The 25,325-nt window shown below is 47.1% G+C and overlaps 1 protein-coding gene across 4 annotated transcripts in view; it reads left to right on the top strand.

Moving 5' to 3' along the window:
- The window catches only part of Tbc1d30 (TBC1 domain family member 30), an 85,399-nt gene extending 60,826 nt beyond the window's left edge, over positions 1-24,573 (top strand). For 2 of the 4 annotated variants that reach the window (XM_055626022.1, XM_055626024.1), the window contains 5 exons: positions 2,484-2,589; positions 10,603-10,715; positions 13,375-13,514; positions 16,744-16,950; positions 21,181-24,573. In XM_055626022.1, coding sequence (XP_055481997.1) covers positions 2,484-2,589; positions 10,603-10,715; positions 13,375-13,514; positions 16,744-16,950; positions 21,181-21,968 — 1,354 coding nt within the window. In that variant the 3' untranslated portion in view covers positions 21,969-24,573. Of the gene's footprint in view, positions 1-2,483; positions 2,590-10,602; positions 10,716-13,374; positions 13,515-16,743; positions 16,951-17,474; positions 17,538-21,180 lie in introns of all 4 variants that reach the window. The other 2 variants (XM_055626020.1, XM_055626023.1) reach the window with 2 other exon arrangements.
- The last annotated feature ends 752 nt before the right edge of the window (positions 24,574-25,325 follow it).

Genomic DNA, 25,325 nt, shown 5'->3' with positions numbered 1-25,325 from the left:
TTGTCTTCTACCGTTTGGTTCTGAGAACGGATCTCAGGCTGTCAGGCTTGGCACAGGCTTCTTTCCCCACTGCACTATCCTGCCTAGTCTGTTTTAGAAGTTTTTAGCTCGCCTCTTCATTTATAACTGTTTCTGGAAGCTGCTTTTAAAAGGGAAAGGACCAACAACCATCAGTTCAGGGGTTTACAGAAATCATTGGGCTTGTATTTGTAAGCATCAGACAGCTGTCTTCTTTTGCCTTTGCTTTACTGCGTAATGATTTCCAGCCAAGCCAACAAATTCACTTCTGTGACGTTTGCCGTGCCTCTGACTTGTCCTTCCCTCTTTCTCAATATGCCCTTCTTTCTGCCCTCCCGTGGCATTTCCAGCCTTCCCCACGCCACAGGCATTCTGAGTGTGCTGTAGGAGAGCGCAGTGCTGTCACTCCCTGTCAGGGATGAGGGGGGGACAAAGGGGTGGGCCGAAGCGCAGAGTTTAATGACTTGCCTAAAACCACCCTTTTAATGAGTGGGAGACACGGTTTTGAACCAAGGCATCCTGGCTCTAGCATTTCTGCTTTTCATTATGCAAATCCCTTGCTCAGAAATGGCTCCTGTTTGTGAATCCTAAGTGTTTTAGGGGTTTGGCGCATGATAATTATACATCTGTTCAGCTGGCGACTTGTGAGGAGCAAGGAAAGGCCACCAACGTCTATCTCAAGCTGACAGCGCCTGTCATTACATTAGGCAGTTTCAGTATATTATCTCATTTGGTTCTCTCAATAACCCTGAAGAGAAGGGGAGATTATTCCTCCCTGTCTTTTCAAGTGAGAAAATTACCCTGCGAGGGTTCATTGACTCGTTTCCAGTCACCCAGCTAAGGAGAAGCAGAGCTGGGACTTGTGCCTGGAGCTTTGGACTCCGGTGCCCATAATGCTTCCCCGCAGACCTAACACTGGGAGAACGCCCGTGGCGTGTGGGGAACCTGGGCCCGTGCATGACTAAAGAGCACCTGTGCCTTCTGCTGTTGTCTGTGGGGCTCCTCACTTACCTTCTCTCCGCAGCCTGGAATTCCTTCCTTCCACCCAGCCCACGTTGCAGCTCCCTTTGTCTGTCTTTCTCTTGTGACTTCTCATATCGCCACACTCCCTCATCACCTTACGCTCAGCATACATCCTCCTGACTCTCCCTAATTGTGCCCAAAGATGCCAAGCCACCTCTAAACCAACCTTGCCAAGGGCGCAGCTGCTCCATCACTCCCAGTTGAAAACCCCTGGGTCACCTGTGTCCTGAATGGCCGCAGAAGGCAGACAGGGCCTTTGTGAACTGCCCTCTGCAGCTCCCGACCTTGCCTCTCCCTGGCTCCCTCTGGCTGTGCAGCGACTCCACTCCCATGAACATCAGTTGGCCTTAGGGAACAGCGGGAGTCTCCCCACTTCTACATCAGGCCTTTGCAAGGCTTCTTCCTCCTTGGTAGCTACACACCATTTAAAAAATATGCATTTCCCTGCCTCTTGCCCCAAGGTGAGAAGAACTGTTTTTCACATCCCCCTGCCCTGCTGTATTTTGTCACAGCATTCCCTCCTGTTATTTCACTTTCTTATTTACACTGTGGTACCGAGGGGATTTGAGCCCGAGGTTTTTCCCATTATATTTGTGTTCTGAATGTGTGAAAACCACCCGACATTAGGGCCTGTCAAAACATGCCTTATGGTTGGTGGGCAAATGGAATTATCCTACCACGCAGAAACCTTTGTAATAGATCAAGCAGGAACACCTAGAGCCTGCCGTTTCGTGTTATTCCTTTTCCTCCTCTTTAGAGAACATTAACATCTCACCAGTCTCAGAGGTGACAGCTACTTTCCTGAGAAGGAGTCAGCGAAGCGTGTGAGAACAGCGGGCCAGGATGTAAAGTTCCCATACCCTTCTCAGCTCGGCTGTGGTTCGGATTCAGTCTATTCGTGATATCCCTGCAGATTAAGACCTGCTCATTTCCCACAGCGGATAATTGCTTTCAGATCCCAATTTTGTGGTTCTGCTTCTGGTCACTGATGTGCATTCTGACGAAGAGAATGTATCACACAGGGAGAATAAAGAACCCTGTGGGGCTGTGAGGCTCAGAGAGCCGTAGAGAGAAGATAGGAACTCATTCTAGAATGACTGCCTGAAAATTACTTTTTGTTTTGTCTACACACACACACACACACACACACACACACACACACACACACACACATTTTAATTCGATCTGGCTGTGTTACCCAGATTGGTCTTGAACCCTTGTGCTCAGTGACCCTCCTGAGTCAGCCTTCCTCATAACTGGCAGGACAGGAATACATGCCCATGTTCACCTTGCCCTTGGCGGTAGCAGACTGTACCTCGAGCATGAGGCAGGGCTTCGTACTGCTGTCGACAGCCTTGATGATAAGGCATGGTGTTCTTGGGCCTGTCCTGCAGCACAGAGGGCCCCATCAAGTCCCTCTTCTGCTCTCTTCTCTCTTCTAGGCAGATAGAATGTTGTGAAACGGCAGACGAGTTCTACAGCACCATGGGACGCCTCACCCAGGAGATGCTGGAGCACGACCTCCTGCAGAGCCACGAACTCATGCAGGTGAGGAGCAGTCTGGGCAGTCTGGGACTGGAAGCCCAGGGTCAAGGGAATAACAGTTGCTGACCTGACCTCTGACCCAGTCCTCTGGCTTGTTTTTTTTCCCCATTGGTCAGAGTCTGTCTATAATCTGATAAGAACCTTTGTCACAGGAGAAAGGAAGAAACGAATGGCTGCTTGTTACCTAAAAATGCTTAGGTGTAACATAAAAAACAAACTGGGAAAAAAAAATCATCAGGCCTTTATCGTGAATCTGATTCTGAGACTAAAAGAAGCCCCTCCCCTTTTATTGTTTGGTGTGTCTAAGTGCAGACATGTGCATATTGTGGCACACTTGTGGAGGTCAGAGGGCAACCCTCAAGAGTTGCTCCTCTCCTTCTGCTGAGAGTTCCAAGCTCGTCAGACCTGTGTGGCAAGCCTCTTACCTGCTGAGCCATGTTGCTGGCCCCACTTCTGAGACTTGTTAAGGGGTGACGGATGTATGGAGTAGTTATGAGGGGAAAGGAGTTACTAAATATGAAGTGGAGGTTAATCTGCGTCTTGGTTTATGTTCGACTGGTGGTATCACGTATTAATTACAAGCTTCAATGTGAGAGACTCGAGGGTTCAATTATTTTTCTGGCATGTTTTTTGTTTGTTTGTTTGTTTTTTGTTTTTATTAGGTTCTGGGACTTCACTTTGTCCTTATTCCCCTCTAGTACTTTGGGCCCCTTGTAATCTTTCTGCCTCTCCTTCTTGTCCCTGATCTATTGTGGAATGTATCCAAGGCTGTCCTTGGGACTTGTTTTCTTTTCTTCTTTCTGTAATTTCTCTTTTCTTTCTCCCAGTTTCATGCTTATATTGGGTTACCGGCCTGTGGTCATTTTTGGTGCTGAGTTCAGTCAGCAGCCGACAGCAAGATTCAGGCACTGACTTAGGGTTTCAGAAATGAGCATCATTCCCCTACCCACTTCCTGACACCACAGCTTCTGAGGAACTCTCCTTCCTGTCTGATTTATTGGGAACCCTGGTAGTCCTAATATAACTTCCCTGGGCATTCATATTTGAATGTCAGAGCTCTGTGGAATCTCCCTCTTCCTTCTTCCTGTCTCAAAAGAGGAAATGTTCTGCCTGACCTTGACACATGGGCTCTGATTCTAGCCTTTCTCATACATCCTGGTCATTGCTCTCCTCCCTGAGAGGGAAGTGTCATTTATCGAGCATTGTTCCATGACATAAGTCCCATGTCTGGCCTTTTCCATGCACAAAATCCTTTAAATCCTTGCTTGAAGCAGGATTTGGAGCCTACAGAACACCCCATTTGCTTGACTCCCTCCCTTCCAGGCAGGGTGTCCATCCATCCCCTTTGTACTCGATCCTCTTCATGATGGGTCACATTGTTTTCCAGGCTTGACTGAATGCCTGGAAACACACCCCCTCCAGATGGCTGCCCTCCCTGTGCCGTTTTGCTTCTCCTGACCTCATATATCTTCCTTCAGGACATCTCTGCCCTTCATGAAGTTTCCCTCATCATCTCAGCTAGAGGCTCTCATTTCATGCTTTCCTTTGTGCCTCTCATGAGAGCTTTGACCTCGTTCTGTGGTTTCTAAGTCCGAATCTTATTTCCATGTAATGTTGCAAGTTGCTTGCAGACAAGGCCTGTGCTTAGCATTTTGTTCTTGACGAGCGCTGCTCTGAAAGTTGATTAAATCATGAAGCAAGCATTTATTTGAGAGTCCATGGTCTGTGTTCTGCATTTTGTTTTATTTATTTATTTTTTTCAGTCAGCATTTGCTGAATTAAACAAAGCTCGTCCATGGGGGCCCGCCTGTAGTTTCTTGGGGGATGTAGTCTGCATTTTGCTGCCAGAGTGATCATCCTCTTCTTGCTTTGGTCACTTTGTTGTTACATTGTTCTACGGATTGGAACCTTCTGTGCATGGGTTGTGAGAATTTTCTCTCGGGGTGGGGTAGGGTGCGGGAGGTAGGCAGGCAACATCTGCCCCTCTCCTTACGAGGTTCCAATGGCAAACCAACGTTTGATTTAAGTAAAGTTCACCTCAGTGGAACCAATGAGTTTGTAAGGCATACTTACGGAGCACGGGTGAGGGGTTATGGGTAGAGCACAGGTGACCTTAAAGCAGCCGCTCCGGAAGGTATATGCCCAGCACGGATGAGGACCCTCCTACGGGTGTGTAGATACAGCGCTCTCTCAAGTCATTCTCCACTATGTGCCACGCCCTTCCCAATGGTTCTGAGGCCTCATGTAATTAGGTCAGAATTGCATACAGCTTGTTTGGAGGGATGGCCAGATACCCTCGTGAGCCTCCCTGGCCTCTCCTTCTCTGAGAGAATATCAGCAGTCAGCAAGCCCAGCTGGGATGATCTTCCATGAGCAGGAGCAGCCAAACTCCTGAAGACAGTGGCAGTTTAGGCAGTGTCTTTGTTGCTTTCTGTTGTTGGCGAGACAGAGTCTTTCTGTGTAGCCCAGGCTGGCCACGAACTCCTGACCGTCTGCCACAGCCCTGAGTGCTGGAATGACAGGGCTGTGAAACCATAATCTGCTATCACTAACCATTATAAATAAAATGTTCCGGTCTCAGGTTCTAGGCTCCGTATGAACTTCTCCAATATTGGTTGACTGCCCCTAAAAGTTAGGTACTGTGCTTAGATACCGGAGGTGCATGTGGGAGGAGGTTGGGCTGTGCACGGAGTGTGTGTAGGGCCGAGGAGAAGAGCAATTTATTCCCAGGGCCCCGAGAAAGTAGGGGGAAGGCAGATGACGGTAGAAGATGTTCTCATGAGGGAATTAATGTCTGGCAGTTTTAGAGACGAATAGGAGTTGTTTAGCTCTATGTGTGTGTGTGTGTGTGTGTGTGTGTGTGTGTGTGGTTATACACACATGTTATGGCACATCCATGTGTTTTTTGTGTTTTTGTTTGTTTTTTTGTTAACTTGACACAGCTAGAGTCATTGGGGAAGAGAGAGCCTCAGTTGAGAAAATGCCTCCGTTAGATTGGCCTGCGTGTGTGGTGTGTGTGTGTGTGTGTGTGTGTGTGTGTGTGTGTGAGCTTGCTTGTGTTTTTTGCTGCAGCACACATGCGGAGCTGGGAGGAAGGTTGGCAGCGTCAGTTCTCTCCTTCTGCCGTGCGGGTCCTGGGGATTGAACTCAGGTCACCAGGCACAGTGGTGAGCACTCTCAGCAGCGGAGCCATCTCAGCAGCCCCCATGATTTTCTTCAATTGGCAGGATTAGATAGGGAGGTTGAGAAATGCCAGTGAAGGGCTGTATCTGAATCTCGCTGGTAAATTCTTCGAGGACAATGGAGGGAGAATCACGAGGCAGCTGTCACGTGCCGTGGAGTGGGCACTGGCCTTCTACCCGCGCTGCCCACTTCTCCCCGTCAGCGATGGGTTGGAAGTGTCAAGGATGCTGACGCTTGTTCCGTAGAAAGGCAATGTTTGATTAATTAGTCCTGTTAAAAATTGGAGCCATCTGCCCGACACTGCAGTGTATGCCCACAACTGGAAGTGTTTAGGCAGTGCCGCCGAGACCATGTGCTGCTGACACTCCAGAGGGCTTCCTGTGGGACGAGGAGGGGCGTTGAGCTAAAGTATCTTTAAATTCCTTTCAAACTCTAAGATTCTATGTTTGGTACATGTGGACCCCAAGAGACACAGTAAAAGGCCTCACTCGGAATCTGTTGCCCACCTCTAGTCTGTAAGTGGGATGCCTGGAGCTGTCCACGTATCCAGATGTGGGGTGCTCATGCTTGTGGGGCAAATGTGACTTCAGACACGTGAGACCTTCACACCTGTGGGTGTGTCCGTGTGAAGAAGGGTTGTGAGTAAGCTTGTTTCAGGGTGCCAGTGGCTGTTTGAGGTACCGACCACACACAAACAGATGAACAGAAGGAGAGAGTAGGGGAGCCGCAAGCCCAGAAGAGCAGAGTGTTTTCACCCGAGTGGCTTTGATGACACACAGTTGGATGACGCATGGCCCAGGCAGGATGGGCTGTGGTTGGGGCCATGGAGCAGCTACTGCTCATCCCTCCCTTCAGAACGTCCTCCCAAGGCGGGGTCAGGGACACTCCGAATCCCTGTTAGGACATTGGCCTAAGTAAAGCACTGTGACTCCTCAGCCAGTGAGGATACCTAGTGAGACACCTAGATTGTTGTTTAAGGCAGTTTCAAAATCCCTAATGTCAGTAGTTACATTTGTGGGGGTGGGGGGTGAAAACCTTTTTCTTTTAAACTTTTTACTTATTCTTTATGAATTCCACATCATGTACCCCAATGCCACTTATCTCCCTGTCACCTTGTACCCGCCTTCCATCCCTGCAACCTCTCCCCAAAAAGAAGAAGAAGAAGAAGAAGAAGAAGAAGAAGAAGAAGAAGAAGAAGGAAGCTCGTTGTGGAAGTTGTAGTGTGTCACAGTGTGCCGCACAGTGTACGCTTTTGTCCGCACTTCTTTGCCTGCAGAAGTTCATTGCACGAGTCATTGGTCTGGCTCGAGGCCCCTGGCTTGGCCACATTATGGACAGTGGGACCTCAAGGGACTCCTCTTGTTGCCCTGTGTCATGGAGGTCCTGAAGCTTAGGATCTGTAATATCAGCCCCTTCATGGGCTCCAGCAGTTCGTAGATGCGGTGGGTGTTAGGGTGGGCCAGTTCAAAGCCCTGGATCTGGGCCTGAGAGGTCAGTCTACCATCTGAGCTGGTCAGCCCGCCAGCTCTCCTGCACCCCCACCGCTGGGCATGCTCTCCTGCCCTGCCTCGGCTACCTCATTCAAAGCTGCAGTCAGCAAGGGGCAGAGCCAGCTCTCCCACTCTCATGACCTCTGGACCAGCTCCTCCATGCCTATGCCACCCAGGCCAGCTCTACTGTGCTGCCCAGGTGAGGTGCAGGCCCCGCTCTCCTGAGTGCTGCAGCTGGTGAGGGGCAGGGACAGCCCTCCTGCTCTCATGACCCAGGGGCCAGCTCTCCCACCTGCCTCGGGTGTATGGGGGTAAATCTTTTAAAACAAAATATAATGATGTGAATTTCCTAACTGTCTGAGTCAAGTTTCTCAGTTGCTGAGGCAAAAATTTACACATGAATGACAAGGTCAGGTGATTCCTGGCTCAGCCCTGGGATGATATTTGGTGTGTGTGGTGGTCAGACACAGTTGACTCCATTCTCCCTGACTGACATCTAAGACATTATTGGGCCCAAAGTTAGGGTGCCAATAATAGGGTTGCATGTGTCCCCACACTTTCAAAAGCCTGTGTGGAGCAAAGAGAAAATTTTGCCCTGGGAGTGAGCCAGCTGTTGTCTGCCTTTGTGAGCGCAAACATGAGAATTCATTATTAATACAATTCTATGACGCACTTCAGGCTTAAGTGTAGCATCACAAAATCTACACGAACACTTCCCAGGTTAAACCCCAAGCACCGGCAGGTGCTCTCCTCCCTGGCTTTAACCATCCCCCTCCTGCTAGAGGGAGTTGTCGTCCTGGTTTCACAGCCTGCATTTTTCAGACTGAGCAAGGGAGCCCAGGAAGGCTGGGGACTGATGTCACCTCACACTTCATGCTAGCGGGAACCACAAGAAGCTTTCTGCGTTGTCTGCGGGTGTGGGAAGGGCTATGTAGTGTTGCTAAATTTATCCTGTGTCTCAGCCTTGCGGATAATCAAGTATGTAGTGAGGCAGGCAGGATGAGGAGGCAGCTTCAGAAACAATGCTGGCGCTCCCTGTAGGCTCTGCGACTTTGCACAGCAAGCCGAAGTACTGAAGAGAAGGGATTGTAGCCAGTACTTGGTAAAGAATCTTGAATCAGTTTATAAAGTAGATAGGTAGACGGCATAAAGTTTAGGGACAGTCAGATGGATAGGGGTATTAAAATTGCAGCAATATTTTTTCAGAGTGGCAAACTCCAGAGTGAGCCAGCAATGCCAATCACGATTCATTCAGAGACCTTCCCCCATTTCCTGTTTATGCAACACCTCAGCTCTAGAGGAATAGTCATGCTGAAATGGAAAAAAAAAACAAAACAAAACAAAACAAAAAAAACCAACTTAATACTTTTCTAGAAAAAGATCATCAGCATATATAGTTTGAAAAGATTTATTTATGTTTATTTTCATATGCCATCTGAACATAGTATGTTCACTGTAGGCATGCCTGGGACCCGTGGAGGCCAAAAGATGGTGCTGGGGCCTCTGGAACTGGAGTTGCACGCTGTTTTGAGCCACCACATAGGTGCTGGGAACGGGGCCTTCGACCTTACAGGAATGGCAGGTGCTTTAACTGCTGAGCCATCCTTCCAGCCTCCCTCATCAGGGTATTTGATTAGCTTCTGCGAAGAAATGATAGTGTTATTAACGTATATTTGCTGGTGAGTGGAAACTGAAAAGGTTGAATAAATGACTGTGGAGCAAAGAAATTTTAAGAGCAAGCGAGCCAGCAGGGTCCTTTTCTTCATGCTGATGGAAAGAAGCAGAGTTTTCGAAGTCTGGTGTGAGCCCATGTGCTTGGACCTCCACCCCACTCCCCTTTGTGGAAACAGGGCTTCTTTGTCTAGTCTTGACTGTCCTATAACTAGTTCTGTAGAGTAGGCTGGCCTCGAACACAGAGCTGTGCCTGCCTCTGCCTCCCCAGTGCTGGGGTTAACGCATGCATGACCACACTTGGTTCCCATGCTGTCCCTTGTCTTTCTTTATAGAGTCTTTTTTGACAGCCTATGCTTTGTTAACTTGCCATTGCCTTTTCTTTTTCCTTTAAAAACAACAGCTAGCAGCCTGTGTGTAGTGGCGCACGCTTGTAATCCCGGGACTCACTGAGGCAGAGTAGGCAGGTCACTGTGAGTTTGGGCCAGCCTGATCTACAAAGTGAGTCCAGGACAGCCAGGGCTACACAGAGAAACCCTGTCTCCAAAACAAAACAAAACAGTATTAGCTAGCAGTTTTTACTCAGAGCTCATCCACAGGCTTTTGAAAAGGTGGTCTCCTTGGAGTGAGACCACAGGGAGTCACAAGGTCATCCACAGAACTTAATTTAATTCAGAAAGCTGATGTGCTGATATGCTCACGAAAGTTATCAAAACACTTAACAAGCCAGATCTTGGAGGGGCATGTGTGGCTTCTTTGGTACAGATGTTACAGGAGCTAACAACACACCTCTCAGGTGGCAAGACGATGCCAGGTGACTGGCTCTCCTTACCCACACTCCGCTTTGGAATGCTCAGCTGCCTGCAGCTGGCCGCTTTGTGGAGTCATTTAACTTGCGTTATCAGTACAGGTTGACTGCCCCTCATCTGAAGCGCTTGGCCTAGAAATGACTTAGATTTGTGGGATGTTTGCACATATACAATGAGAAATCTTGGGTATGGAGCTCAAGTCTAATCACAAAATTTATTTACATGTCGTACAATCTTCATACATGTAACTGAAGGTAGTACTGTACCATATTTTGAGTATATCCATGTTTTGTCTGTGACCCATGTAATGGGTCAGATGTGGAATTGTTTTATTTATTTATTTATTTATTTTGGACAGGATGTTGGTGTTCTAAATGTTTCAGGTCAGGTTTTGGAGTTGTTTTTTTCCCCCACCAAGGCTTAAAGATGATACCCAATCTGCAACAATCCTGGTTTTATTTTCGTTTATTTAGATTTAGGATCTCATGTGGCCGCAGCTGGCCCAAAATGCACTACTTAGCCAAGGATGATGATGAACTTCTGATCTCCTTGTTTTCCCTCCCGGGAGCAGGGGTCCACCATGTCATTATGCCATGCTTATGTGGTGTCGGGGGCTAACTCGGGGCGTCAGCTGTACCAGGGAAGCACTCTGCAGACTGGGCTATGGCCCCCTCTCCCTGCCTCACACTTCCGGCTTCCTAAAGTAGATGCATCTCTCCCAGCTTCCCCGGAAGCAGCAGTATCTGTCTCTTTGGCTTCAACCTGCCGAAACTTTAATGCCTTTAACACAGGGCTGATGAGAGTTGTTAGGTCACTGGTTGAGACTTGGCAATTTTTCTTTTTCTTTTTTTCTTTTTTTTTAGACCGTCTATTCGATGGCTCCGTTCCCTTTCCCACAGCTGGCAGAGCTGAGGGAAAAGTATACTTACAACATTACACCGTTCCCAGCCACGGTTAAGCCTATTTCAGCTTCCGGGTAAGTTCAACATGGAAGACTTAATATCTTGATTTGTTCTTGTAAATTGATATTTATTAAGCCCTCAATTATATGCAAATTAACTTGGTACTTAAAATTTGAATGACTATTTCCCAAAAGTCTATAGACTTAGATTCAAGAGAGGATTCCAAACAGGTTGGGTCATGAATGGAAGAAAAATGTAACAAACCTGCAACTAATTTAAAGCTGTAAAATACTTAAAATCTCAGTAATTTAAACAGTGTGAAACTGGTATGCCAATCAGTGAATGAGCTGATTTAGAATACTCTTTATAAAGGCCAGAAAGTCACTCACTCACACATACCCAGAACACACACACATGTACATATAGAACACACACATATACACACATAATACAGAACATGCAAGCACACAGAACACACACACACACACACACACACACACACACACACACACAAAATTGGTAGAGAAAATCAATGGCCATGACCCAGTGAAATACAATTAGGAAAGAGTTGCACCTCACGCCCATATCTGGATGAATAATTCCATGTGGATGAAAATGTTAAGTGGCAAAATAAGAAAGATAGAAAGAAATAAAAGAAATACTTAGCCGAAGAAAGAACTCTTTTACTTCTTTGGATCGGAGGAAGAACTTAAAGTACCTGACTGAAATGGAGAATGGAGGGGAAAGTATTAGATTGAAGTGCAGTAAAATAATCTCCTGCGAGACATAAACCAAAAGAGAACAGGCCCTCCCTAACTAGACTCAACAGCATTTTTAACTTCGACAAAATGACACTGATCTCTCTAGATACACGGAGTTTTTAAAAATTAGTGGAAGATGGCCACCGTGCCAGTCAAAGGATGTGGACAAGCTGGTAAGGCAAGAGCATTGGCACTGAGAGAAGCTCAGCTTAAAGCGAGAGATGCTGTCCTCTTTGCTGGTCTGCCATCACCTCTCAGAAGGGCACAAACTCCCATTTGCCAGTGCCCTCCCTTGGTAAGGTGGTGAAGACACTTCTGCTAAGAAAATGGAATTCTATTTCATGTTCAGGGTATGTACACATGTGGAGTATTTGAACTGGGTTAAGATAGCTCTTTAAAAATACATTTTAATTTACTCTGTGAGGACCCCCCCCCCACATGTGCATTTTAATTGCATCCACCTCTCACTCTCTCCTCCAACTCCCCTGGAGCCCACCAAAATTCCCCTCCCAATCTGATGCCCTCTCTCTTTTGCAGAACCCTTGAGTTTAACTAGTGCTGCCTTATATGCTCATGGGTGTGGGGCCAAGAAGCTGAGCATTGGCAACTGACCAGGGGTTACATACCCAAGGAAGAATGGCTCTCTGTTCCCCGGCACCACTAACAGCCTCTGGCTCCTTGGCAAAGGGCAGGGCACCTCATGAGCTCCTTTCCCATCTATGCTGGGATTTGACTAGCTTGACCTCATCCAGGTTCTGAGCAGGTGACCACACCTCCTGTGGATGTCATGGGCATGTCATGTCCAGAAGACAGTACTTCACAGCCCTCCCCCCCCCCCCCCCCCCCCCCCGCCCCAAGCTCTTACATCCTTGTCTTTTGAGGTGTTCTCTGAGCCTTGGGAGGGAGAGGAGCCAACTGAAAGATCTCATTTAGGTCTGAGCACTCAAAACTCAGTCATTCTAAGCACTTGGAACAGTTGTGAGTCTGTGTGCTAACTGCTGCCCACAGCAGCCGCGCTTGAGAACAGGCTTTGACCAGGCTTATGCTCCCAGGCAGGAATGCCCTCCCGTGGAGCAGGTTTCAGATCCACTCAGAAAACAGTTGGCTACTCCTCCAACAGTCATGCTACTTTTGGGCATATCTTGCTGACAATTTGGTACTGTGGCACACAGGGTCCACCACTGGATAAGATCACTGATGAAGACAGATACTCCTATACATTATTCATTACAGCTCACTCAGGCTTTGTGACAATCTGGCATTATTTGCTCCAAATACTGATGTGTGTGTGCTTTTACTCAGGAATTCTCTATATGATTTTCCCCATAGATTTATTCTACACATGCAGAAACACATTACAGTTGTTATACTAGTATAATACTGGAAACCACTCAGGTGGGCCTCCTTAGCAGCCTCGCTCTTTAGCATGGGCTGTGTAGATTTAATACAGCTGTGAAAAGGGTGAAGGACCCTTCATAAGAATATTGAAATCTTTTATGTGATGAAAGGCAAGCTGCAGGAGGATATATGTATATTCTCATATTTATATAAAACTCTAAGTTAGGTCTATTTATCTGTACATAGATAACCAGAGAATAGAAAAGAAACTGGTAACAAAGTTGACCTATGGCAATTAGATGGGGCAAGAACCAGGAAAAAAATTGTCAAGAAGAACAGGAAACTTACAAATCTCTCTGTCTGTCTGTCTGTCTGTCTGTCTCTCTCTCAACACACATTTAAAGCCTGTGACTATTCCTTTAAAAAATTGTTTTTGCTGGGTGTGGTGGTGCACGCCTGTAATCCCAGCACTCAGAGAGGCAGAGGCAGGTGGATAACTGAGTTCTAGGCCAGCCTGATCTACAGAGTGAATCCAGGATAGCCAAGGCTACACAAAGAAACCCTGTCTCAAGGTACCAAAAAAAAAAAAAAAGTTGTTTTCACTATTTCTTTTTCTTCCTTTATATTTTCCAAGGCGATACAGTAAGGCCGGAGATAGTGATGAAGAGAATGACCCAGATGATGAGGATGCTGTTGCTAGTGCCGTGGGGTGCCTTGGACCGTTCAGTGGGCTCCTGGCACCTGAACTGCAGAAGTACCAAAAGCAGATTAAAGGTAAAGAGGGGCCCGCATTCAGATCAATGACGCAGTGCTGGTTCACTCAGACAAGGGCGTGATTACTGTGTCCTGGAGATGCCTAAGTGATTCTCTGGCTGGTTGGGCCCCAGCATGCACAGCCTTTATCAAAACATCTTCTCCATGGCTTTGTCTTTAGCAGGATATGCCTGCATCTCATGTCACTCACAGTAATACCCCTTTCATTTCCTGTATGGTGTAACTCTGGCTTCGTTTGTTCGTCTTCAGCTTTGGCTGCCTGCTTCCTTAGAGTAGCCTGCGGTCTAACTCAGTTCACTTAGACTGGCTCTCTTCAATGTGAGGACTGTCACATTGTCATTAATTTCTTAATGACAAGAAACTCATCACTTCACAAGACGCTGCTAGAATCTACCCGTAGCCTTGGCTTCCCACTACTTTGAATAGTTCTTCCTTCTGAAGCAGCAGAGCGAGTTTGGCTCCTCCTCTGACATCTCTCAAGCCCTTGAGGATGGCTCTCACATCTCTTAGGGCTTCCCTAAAGGCCTGTGTTTGGAACGCCTGCCTGCCTGCCCACCTATCTTCTCTCCTTGCTTTCTCTCCCTCCTCCTTTCTCTTTCATGCTGGAAACAGGACCCAGGACCTTACACAAGCTAGGGACCAGCTCTTTACTGAGCTCTGCTGGCAGCCCCCTTAGAGAGGGCATTTCTTGTAAGCTAAGATCCTAGACCTTTCTATGAATCCACCTTAATGTGTTGTGATTTGGTGTTGTCTTTCTTAAATGTGGTTCTGTGGATCAGTGGCCACACTCTAGTGCCCTTGCAGAAGTGACTTCCTGTGGGCTGGACAGTCTAAAGAGCTTTTAGAAGTAACCGGTAGTTTCCCCGTGTCCTTTCCCATCTTGGGTGGCAGCTGTATCTTGACTATTTATTTAATCTACCCTTCAAAATAAGAGGCTGAATCTCTGGTCCAAAGAGGACAGAGCATTTGTTAAGTGACAGATACATAGGCCCCTCTGCATTATTTTCGCTCCCTATTGACTTTATTGTCTTGAGAGTATTGAGCCGTCTTGTCACTTTTTTGTTTATTATTAAAAAGTGTGCGTGGTGGCTGCTGGCGTTGCTTTTTGGTTGTGATAGTGCTGAGTATTTTACCGAAGCCTGGACTCATTTTGAGCCTGGTTGCAGCAATCTTTGCCTCAGTCACCATACTATTGCTCTGATGAGACACCATGACCAGGGCAGCTCATAGAGGAAAGAGTTTATTTTGGGATGACAGTTTCAGAGGGTGCGTCCATGACCGTCATGGCAGGGGGCAGCATGGTGGCAGGCAGGCAGGCACTGTGCTGGAGCAGTAGCCGAGAGCTTACATCATGAGACAACTACAAGGCAGAGCGAGCACATGGGAAACGATGTGTCTTTTGAAAGCTCAGAGCCCCGCCACCAGAGATGCGTCTTCTCCTTATTTTCTCTGTGCTTTCTGTCTAATCCTTCTGAGGTAGCTCTGCCAGCAGGGGACCAATCATTCAAACATACGAGCCTGTGAGGCCATTGCCATCCAAACTACCACAGTCTCACACACCCAAGCGCTGGTAGGCAGGTACCACCATGCTGGGCTTATAGGGTACCAAGGATTGACCCAAGGGCTTTGTGCATGCTAGGCAGACACCAAACCAGCCAAGCGACAAGCTCAGCTTCACTTTGAGTTTTAATATATATAAAGTGCTTATCACGGGACATCTTGGTACTGAGTTCATGGACAGAAATTCATTGAATTGTATAGAGTATGGGTCTGGTTAATTATGGTGTATGGTGTTTTTAGTTATTTGCATTTTTTTAAATAATAAAGTTTATAAAATTTTTTTAAAAGTTTCACTGGGGGAAACAGGCTGGGCTCTCACTGCTTTGTGTATGACCATGATATGTACTGTCCTCTCATCTTTTGAGACACCCTTTGGATACCTGAGCCCAACGAGATTCCTCTTGATTTCTGAGATGCCCTCTACTCCCTTTGTTGTCTGAATTTTAGCCTTTTTTTTAAAAAACATGGAATCAATTATTAATGTTAATTTTTAAAAATCTATCATTACTTTGATGTATGACTTTTTTTGATGTGTAACTTTTATTGGCCCTTTTTACTTTAAAGATTTATCTTATCCATGTGTGTAAATGTGTGTGTTTGAGTGCCCATGAACACAGGTGTGTGGATGCCTGTGTACACAGAGGCCAGAAAAGGGGTGTCAGATCACTGGAGCTGGAGTTCCAGGTATCTGTGGGTCACTGAGCCACATACATGTGTTCTGAGGTCTGAACTCTGGTCCTTATAATTACACAGCAAGTGCTGCTAACCACTGAGCCATTCCCCTGCCTCAGTGCTGAGCCTATGGTTTTGGCCTATGATCAGTTTTTTTTTTTTTCCTGTGTGATTTTAGACTGGGCTAGTCATCACTTTCTCATAAATAGTCCTCCTCAGTGATTTTGTTCAACCTAGTCATTCTTTCAGTTTTTTCTATTTAGAGAAGTGATTTCAGTTAACAAATGAAGTAAATTTATCAGATGCTCAGATTTTCCCTGGAGACGTTCCCAGCAGATAATAGCGCAGCCGAAATCTCTGTCTCTCTTTCATTGGTTCCCAGGCTCCGTTTTATGTATTGCTTTAGAGAAGCCTGGTTTTGGCTCCGATGATCTAGGCAGCCTGAGTGTCCACACTCACCAGAGCAAGGGTTTCTCTCTTGTGGGAGTGATCTTGATTTTACTGAAGGGACATTTACTGAAGGGAATTGTAGATGTCACAGGATCAGGAACCATATCAAACACACCATCCATGACAGACAATCAGAAAATGCTTATTAAATGTGCGAAAGGATTTGTTTCTCATGGCACAGTGCTCCGAAGTCTCATGTATTTATAAAAGGTGTTACTTTTTGAAAACACAACGAAAATGTCCTGGTGAAAGTCTACAAATGGTTAAGCTTGTCTCTGTTCTCACATAGATTTAAGAAGGTCCACACAGTGATTACCATGGGACATCGTGGGACTGCATTTTTCCAAAGGATTTTTAGAAAGTGGCACCGACTTATACCCGGAGTTCATTTCAGGCCACAGGCTCATTAGGGAACACAGGAGCTAAACGAAGCAGTTTTCTGGTTTTGAATTTCTTGGAGCTTAAGGCACAACCTGGATGTAGGGTAATTTGTTCCCTTTTGCTCGGCTTCCTCTCTACTGACCTTGAGTTCCTTTCCCGAATGCAGAGGTGAGTGAGGAACAGACCCTGAGATCAAACAACATCGCAGAGCTGACCCCGGGCGCCATCAATTCCTGTCGGAGTGAGTACCACGCGGCCTTCAACAGCATGATGATGGAGCGGATGACCACCGACATCAACGCGCTGAAGCGGCAGTACTCCCGGATTAAGAAGAAGCAGCAGCAGCAGGTCCATCAGGTGTACATAAGGGCAGGTAATGGGCCTCTGCGATCAGTGGGAACGCCAACCCAGGGTGTGCAGTGACCCTGGGCCAGCCTCACACTTCTCACTGCTGTGGCAGAGACCCGGCGCAAGCCAAGTAAGGGCTTACCTTGTCTCACACGACGGCTCACAGTCGTTCAGGGAGGGGAAATCGGGGTGGCTGTAGCAGAGCAGCAGGGGCATGAGGCAGCTGTCACAGAGAGATGAAAGCCAACAGTCAGCTGACTTCCTCCTTCCTCTGCTTTTATTCTGTCCAAGACCCCAACCCCTGGGACGGTGCTACTCACGCCCAGGCAGCCTCTCCTCTCCTCGGGGAACCTCTCCTCTCCTCAGGGAGCCTCTGTTCTCCTCAGGGAGCCTCTAGACACCCTCACAGACATGCCTGGAGGTGTGTCTCCTGGGTGACTCCAAGTGTAGTTGACTGCGAAGACTAACGATCGGGCTCTTGTATCTATAAGCCAGCTGGTGTTGGGTAGTAATGTAGTTAGAACCTCATTTTCAACTTTATTTTATCAGGGTCTAAAGAAGAAAAGGACCTTGGGTTTTTTTTAGGTCCTGAGGAGCAGTCTGTGGATGGTAGTATGTCCCATTTACTATGTGTGCTTGTTGAGAAGGATTCACAAATGATTAAAATGTTGCTGATCGACGCAATCCTTGGACTTGAGAAAGTTTAAAAATTCACACTCATGGCCTGGTGAGACGGCACAGAGGGTAGGAGTGATGACCTGAGTTCAGTCCCCAGATACTGCAGGGGAGTGACTCCGGAAGCTGTCTCTCGGTCTCCACATGTGTGCAGTGGCCCACATATGCCTGTTCTCGTGTGAGTGTACACATGCAAACAAATAAGCTATAAGACATCTGAGCGTTTGAAAATGGAATTTAGTCACCTGTGCATTCATACGGTAAGTCAGGAAGATGGGAGAGGGAAAAATGAAATCTTGTGTCTCACCGGTAAAATGGCTCCCACTGTCCCAGGAGAGCACTGAGAACAGCAGTCATTTGGTAAAAACACTCTTTTCCAAGGATTGCAGAACCTCTTTTTCCCTTTTATAATCTCCCAAATCACCATGAACAATCCACTTTACTGGTTAGCATACACTGATCTGGGAGTGGGCCTCCTGTTCCTAATGAAAATGTTGTCTGTCCAGAGTTCACAGAGACATAAATTTGGTGTATGGCTTCTGAGCATGTGACTGATCTTGGACAGAAACTGAATTCACCATCAGAAAAAAAAAAATAGGGAAATGGATCTTATTCCACTTTGAATCATCGAGAAAGCAATCTTGAAATAAACTCACAGGCACAACATTTTAACTTTCAAAACACTGACCCATACAGTTCCTTGCTTTGTCTTTAAATCTCTGAGGAAAGGTTAATGTTCGTCCAGGATTTCAGCAGTTGTGAGTGAGCAGGCCAGGGTGAGAGTCGGGGCATTTTGATCTTCTGTGTAGTCCTTTTTCAAGAACATTTTTGAGGGGACAGTAAATGATTGCTGCTGGGTTTCAGGTTGGTCCAGAGCCTGGTACTTTAGCCAGGGATCAGCTAACTAAGGTCTGCAGACCAAATCCCACCTGATGCTTGTTTGCATAGTTTGTTTTTTTTTTTTTTTTAAATAAAGTTTTATCAGAACACGACATACCCAATTATTTACTCCTTGTTTAAGGCTGCTTTTCTGCTACAGTGGTTAAAAGATTTAATGTCTAGAAAGTTTGCTGATCCTTTCTCTAGAACTCCTGTGGTTCTCTTTAAATATGGGGTGAGCTTGTTGCTCAGACGCAAACTTACAGAACATTGTCTCTTTAATTTTAGGGTGTGTGTAAAGTCTTTAGAGATTGGCTGAAACTTAGACCATGTTTCAGCAAGTTTGCTGACAGATGATGCTTTGGCCCCTGGGTGGGGCTTGGACTTTGACTCGTAAGCTTTTAGAGGAGGTGGCAGAAGATGAAATTAGCTATGTGAGTTATCTCTAACTCACAGCAAAAGACCTCAGCTTCTGAGAATGGAAGATAATATGGATAATACCAGATTCCCAGGGTAGGGAAGGCCTGGGGTACCAGATTCCCAGGGTAGGGAGGTCCCAGGGTACCAGATTCCCAGGGTAGGGAGAACAAAACATCAAGCTCTTTAAGACCTGAGAGCTTCTGTTTATTTCGGGAGATTAGGAGTAATGTTATTTGCAGAGAACACACTGGAGAGCACCGTGAGAGTTAAGAGGGAACTCAGGGACAGTAATAAAGATTTGGACAGATCATTGAAAGAACTGAATGAGGGAAAAGGAGGAAAGATTGTTTGGTGACATCAAGATCCCAGTGGAACTAGAAGTCATGAACTCGAAGGCTAGGGTTTGGAAAAGAGAATGTGAATCCCGGGTCTGGGGTTGGAGTTTCTCTGGGATTGTAATACAGGGATAGGAATGCTGGGATGTGTGGCTGTGAGTTCAACTCAGTGGCACACATCTGAAGCCCTTGGTATGTGAATTAAAGATGGATGAGGGACATGAGAAACTAGAGCTACCCGGGGGCAGGAGTCCACCAGCGAATTTAGTTTGGGGGCCTGAGATGTTGAAGAGTCAAAGAGGAATATGAAATGTGTGTGTGTGTGTGTGTGTGTGTGTGTGTGTGTGTGTGTGTGTGTATTGGTGGTGGTAAGGTTCAGGATGGAGCAGTGGAGGTGGAGGAACCATGAGAATGGGCAGTGGGCAGGTCAGCCACGAGAAGAGTAAATTGGCTGAGGGAGATGGTGGCATACGAGGTGGAGACATCGATAATGTTTTCAGGCAAACTTAGGCGTGAGCAGAGGTTAAGTGATGAGAGTTGAGAAGGGAAGTCAGTCGGATGGCACAGATTATCAGGGAGGAAGAGAACTTTCCAAAGATGGAGGGACTTCACAGGGCTTCTGGTCATGGCCTTATTTCTGGGACTCGTGGTGTTACATGCCATAGCATAAACTGGAATCTGGCCACAGCCTCAGGAGGACGCCAGCAGGGCCGTCAGAGTCCTCAGAACATTGCTCCTCTAATTGTCTTTCAACTTCCAAAGCCCAGTGAGCCAAGGGAGAGGGTTTCATCCTTAGGGCCAGGCAGCGTTATCCCATGGTTTATGACCTCTGGGCATATCTTCCGCACTGTGGAGTGTGCTCTTCTCTCACGATCCGACAGCTCATATCATTAGAGTTTGTTGCATTTAATTTTTTTTCAGAAATTCTCTAGATAGCCTGACCTCTAAGGCAGCTTTTCAGAGTTAGAAACTGTAAAATTCTCTACTGAACCTGCACTTTTGTTAGAAATGAAAGATGTCATCAGAGTCCCTATTCCTTTGTAGGTTTGTGTTACACTTTTCTTTCTTTTTTTTATCACCCTTCCTTCCTTCCTTCCTTCCTTCCTTCCTTCCTTCCTTCCTTCCTTTCTTTCTTTCTTTCTTTCTTTCTTTCTTTCTTTCTTTCTCGTTTTTTCGAGACAGGGTTTCTCTGTGTAGCATTGGCCATCCTGGACTCCTTTAGTAAACCAGGCTGGCCTGGAACTCACAGAGATCTTTCTGCCTCTGCTTCCCCAAGTACTGGAATTACAAGCATGCGCCACCCTGCCTTGTTCTGTGTTAGACTTTTCATAACAGCATATCACTGAGAGAAACAGTAAAGAAGGCGGGGTTGATTTTGGCTTGTGGGACAGGAAGTTTCAGGCTGTGTCTGGCTGGTACTATCAGCATGGCCTGAGGTAGTGAAGAAGAGGAAAGTAGTAGAAGGTCATGGTAGAGAAAAGCTGCTCCTGGCACCAGGAAGCAGAGTCCTCGGGAAAGAGACTGGGGATATGGTATATCCTTCAGTGGCATGCCCCCATCACTCACTTCTACCACCTCCAAATAGCTGATGCAACTGCAAATTCCTTGAGGAACAGTTCTCATCAGTTAGGTTGACATCATGTTGACGCAGTCAGTGACTGGAAATTGTGGGCCACGCCTTCCATACAGGAGCCTTTTGGGGGAATATGCCCCATTGGAACCGTAACATAGCCCCAGCCTTCCCTGCTCTCTTCTCTGAAGAGGAAGGACGTGGCATCTGGGTGCTAGGGTTTGCTTCAGTTTCTACTATCTTCAGTCACATGATTGCCAGCACCCTGGGAAGCCTGTGGGGGAAAAGATTCGGGTAAGATCTCCACGAGATTGCTGTTTAGGTAGACGAGCTTCTGCGTGCTGTGTTTCACACAGACTTTCAACCTTTCTTTCAGACAAAGGGCCAGTGACCAGCATCCTTCCATCTCAGGCAAATAGTTCTCCAGTGATCAATCACCTTCTCCTAGGGAAAAAGATGAGAATTACAAACAGAGCATCCAAGAACGCAGTCATCCACATCCCTGGCCACACAGGAGGCAAAATATCTCCTGTCCCCTATGAAGACCTTAAGACAAAGCTCAACTCTCCGTGGCGGACTCATATCCGAGTCCACAAAAAGAACATGCCAAGGACCAAGAGTCACCCAGGCTGTGGGGACACCATCGGGCTGATAGAAGAACAGAATGAAGGCTGTAAGGCCAGCAGCCTGGGGGCAGCGGAGGAGTTTTCCTCTAGTTGTGTGGCAGCAGCTCACGCCGAGGGCAGCAGCCGTGACGGTGGTGCTCTGAGGACAATCGAAGGGCAGTCTCCCGAGCCGGTATTTGGGGATGCTGATGTTGACGTGGCCTCTGTTCAGGTGAAATTAGGAGCCTTGGAACTGAACCAAAGGGATGCCGCCGCCGAAACTGAGCCGGAGGTGCCCCTTCCCTGCCAGCGGCATGCCCCGGAGTTAGCCGATGCCCCTGGAGAAAGCCAGCCAGCCAGCAAGCCTCTCCCAGGCAGCAGCTCAAAGACCCCCATCTTCAGCCCCTTCCCCAGTGTCAAGCCACTGCGAAAGTCAGCCACGGCCAGGAATTTGGGGTTATATGGCCCTACAGAAAGAACCCCAACTATGCATTTCCCTCAGATGAGCAGGGGCTTCAGCAAGTCGGGTGTTGGGAACAGTGGCACCAAGAAGAGGTGACGCCTCCTGGCCGCTCAAGGACTCAGGCGGCACGTTGGCGGAAGCCCGCCAGCCACGCCCTTCCTGCTTCATTTACCCAGTGAGAACTAACCCAGAGATTCGGAGCTGAACACCGACAGCCCCATCCAGATGGGAATTGGAAAGCTTCATGGTGGGAGCCAGAGAAGGGACCAAATCCCTATCCGCTGGGTAGCTAGCTGGTAAAGTGGAATCTCGTGACTAAATAAATCTCGTGCTTCTCAAGTGTGGACTTTTCCCAGTTTTCCTTGTGAGCTCTTTCGAGAAGACAATATGTAGGCTGTTCAGCCCTCTTCTGGCCTCCTCAGGGCCTTTTTGGGATCCCTGAAACAACATTTCCTTGGCCTTTCTGTCCTCTGGACATCACGAATACTCAAGCATGAATGAACACACCAGCTTGCTAGAACTGAAACTGTAGAAAGTAAGTTTCTTAGCTACAAAAACTTCCTCATGTTCCTCTTTTTGCTCTGTTGGGGAGGGAATTTGTGTGTGTATTCGTGTGTGTGTGTGTATGTGTGTATGTATGTATGTATGTGTGCGTTTGTGTACTTTAACAACATGTCTTCAAGTTTTTAATTCTTGAGCTAAAGCATAGCAGAAAAGTCGAGATAACCTTTCTTTAACTTTCTCTTTCTACCTGTGACAAGAAAACCTTTAAATCAGTTGAAACTGAGTAGCCGCACTGAAGCTTGTGTGTAGACATGTACGGGCTATGCAGTAAGCAACCTCTCTGAGCTGTTTCCTGATCCCCACCTTCCCAGAGGCTTGTTTTCTTCCCTCAAGAACTCATGGGCTCTGTGTGGAACTTGTGCATCCCTGGACTTGGGTGCTGTGCCCCGGCTCTCTCTATCCAAGGCACAGAGCCTCGCTCAAAGCCAGAACATGGCTCCCGTGACTCTGTTACTCGAATTTTGTGCTTTTCGGGTTGGAGTACTTTGTTACTTGAACACTGCCTTTCTCTGGAGAAGACCCTAGCTCTCTCCCCACATTCTTTCTCTAACTCCACTCCTCCCCTGGTCCCAGTAGGTCAGCGATAGCACCTCTTGTCTCCACTATGCAGTCAGGAACGCTGAGCCACAGATGAAGGGCGCTTCAGTGTTTCATAGGCACTAACCACGTTTCTTCTAGTACGATAAGCTGGCTCACTGCTCTTTGTCTGAGCCCATTGGCTACCTGAGCGTGTATGAGCCAAGACTAGGAAGCCATTCAATACACAGCCTTCCAACTCAAAGGCTTATTCTCTAGAAGGTAGAGAGCCCTGGAATGGTGTTTACAGAAAGCGCCGCGGAACCCCCTCATCGTGAAAACTTAGTTTTCTTTTCAAAATGCTTCATGCGCCTATCCTTTGGCTGAATGAAGGGCTCTCCACTCAATCTCCAATCACTACCAGAGTTCAGTCTTTACCTCCATCTCTCAAAGCCTTGGGGCAGTTCTTGCAGGAATACTGTTGAAGCCAGCAGTGTTGATCGGAGCGAGCTTGTTTGCTGATCCTGAAGCCAGGCCTGGTTTCCCCAGAAGGCTTTTTACAATGAGAAGTACTCATTTTTTTTTTTTTTTAATAAGATAGAGTGGAGTTGTATGGGCCGTTTTAAATAAATAAACAAATAAACCTGTATAGGAATCTCACATTTTATCCCCAACATGGTGTTTGCACCTCCAAAGGCCCGAAGATGGAATAAGCTAATAAGTTGTTCCAGTTCTATCTGAAGTTAACAGGAGGCTTTCTTACAGACAGCCGTGTCCTTCCTCTGCCTATTGCGAAGGATGTGGGAGTGGGGTTGGGGGGAGGCTTATTTTGCATACCACACAAAGGTGATAGGATCCACTGTATTCCAAAGATGGGCCCAAGAAAAGAATTTCTTCTATCTGCTCAACTTCAGATAGCAACTGACCACCCCATTATCATTTTTTCTCTTTCATCCCAGTTACTCCTCACCCCCTGCCATGTCTGACCTGAATTGAAAATGGTTCTCTCTCCACCACTCCCTGTTTCCCCCCCACCTCCCAGGGTCTGGGTGTTTGGAGGGAGGAGGTGGGTAATCCGGTGAGGCCATCTACCAGCTGTTCTATCCATCACTCTCCCCGATTTTGTCTTGAGAAGAGACAGCACAGGGTTTGGGGCGAGTATAGTTGAAAGGAAAATGGCTTCTGCGGTAAAAATGACCGTGTTAATTCAGGACACCCCACAGATTCCCGTCAGAGCTCTCTGTGCTGATAACGTGCATGCACCGTACCAAGTCACCACGACGTCAGCCAGTCCACTTCTGAGCCTTGCCTCTTAGGAAAAGAACTCTAACAGCGCCATCTCCCCAGCATGCACCAAGGGCGTGGGCTCGCCAGCTTCCCCCTGTGCCGGGCACTGCCTGCAGACACCAGAAGAACTTAACCCATGTTGGCAGCCCCTCTCAGCACTTTCCTGGAAGCCAGCTGCACCTCACTCCTCTCTAAAAAGACCTAGATCTAAACCTAGTCTGTCATGTCGACCTATGGCTGTAACTGTTTGGAGCAACGCTCTCCTTTCTTTTGTCTCGTTCTGAAGAACTGTACTGCTCACAAAGACGTATGCATAAAGATCCTCACTGCTGTGGTCGTGTGGTGTTTTCTATCTGAATTTGTGCAGGAAACACGGCATTCTTTTCTCCCTGTCACTTCTCAACGCTCTCTCTCCTACAGTCTACTGGATCACAGGCATCGGGGTGTCAGCTCCATGAACTCCGTTTTTCCTGTTCTCACCACTGGGTGCAGGATATCCCATCACTTGCCCAGAATGGGTCAAGAGAACAGGTTCCTGAATAGAAGTGGGCAGAGGGAGGAAGGCAGGGAGGGAGAGAATATCTGTATTCTATATTTGTACAAATATATATGTATATGTATATATATATATATATAATTCTATATATGTACAAATATCTATATTTGTACATACAAATTGACTTTTAGAACTACCTGTTTATTAACTAAAATAGAACAATAACACGAATTTACTTCTTAGTCTTTCAAGAACCCTGCGTGAGCTCAGAGCGAGGATCAAGTAAGTGTCCAGCTTGTTAGTATTTATCTTTAAATGCCATGCACATACAACACATCTGATAGGAAAGAGTTTTATTCGGGAGAAGGGAAGTGGAAGAGAGTTAGGGCCTGAGTGAACCTTGAGGGCAGAGAGATGGAGATGGGGGAGGGCAGAGCCCCAACAGAGAAACGAAAGCAGAGAGAGCAAGAGAAGAGAGCTCGTGGGTGGGAATGGCAGACGGTTATAACTGAAGCACTTGGTCCGGGTGACATCATAGGACACAGGTGGTGACCTAGGACCTTGTCAGGACCCTAAAAGCCCCATCCCCC

The sequence above is a fragment of the Psammomys obesus genome, unplaced genomic scaffold (genome assembly GCF_907164565.1).
Source record: "Psammomys obesus unplaced genomic scaffold, mPsaObe1.curated_primary_1811, whole genome shotgun sequence".
Classification (NCBI taxonomy): Eukaryota; Metazoa; Chordata; class Mammalia; order Rodentia; family Muridae; genus Psammomys; species Psammomys obesus.
This window is presented reverse-complemented; position numbering and strand designations above follow the sequence as displayed.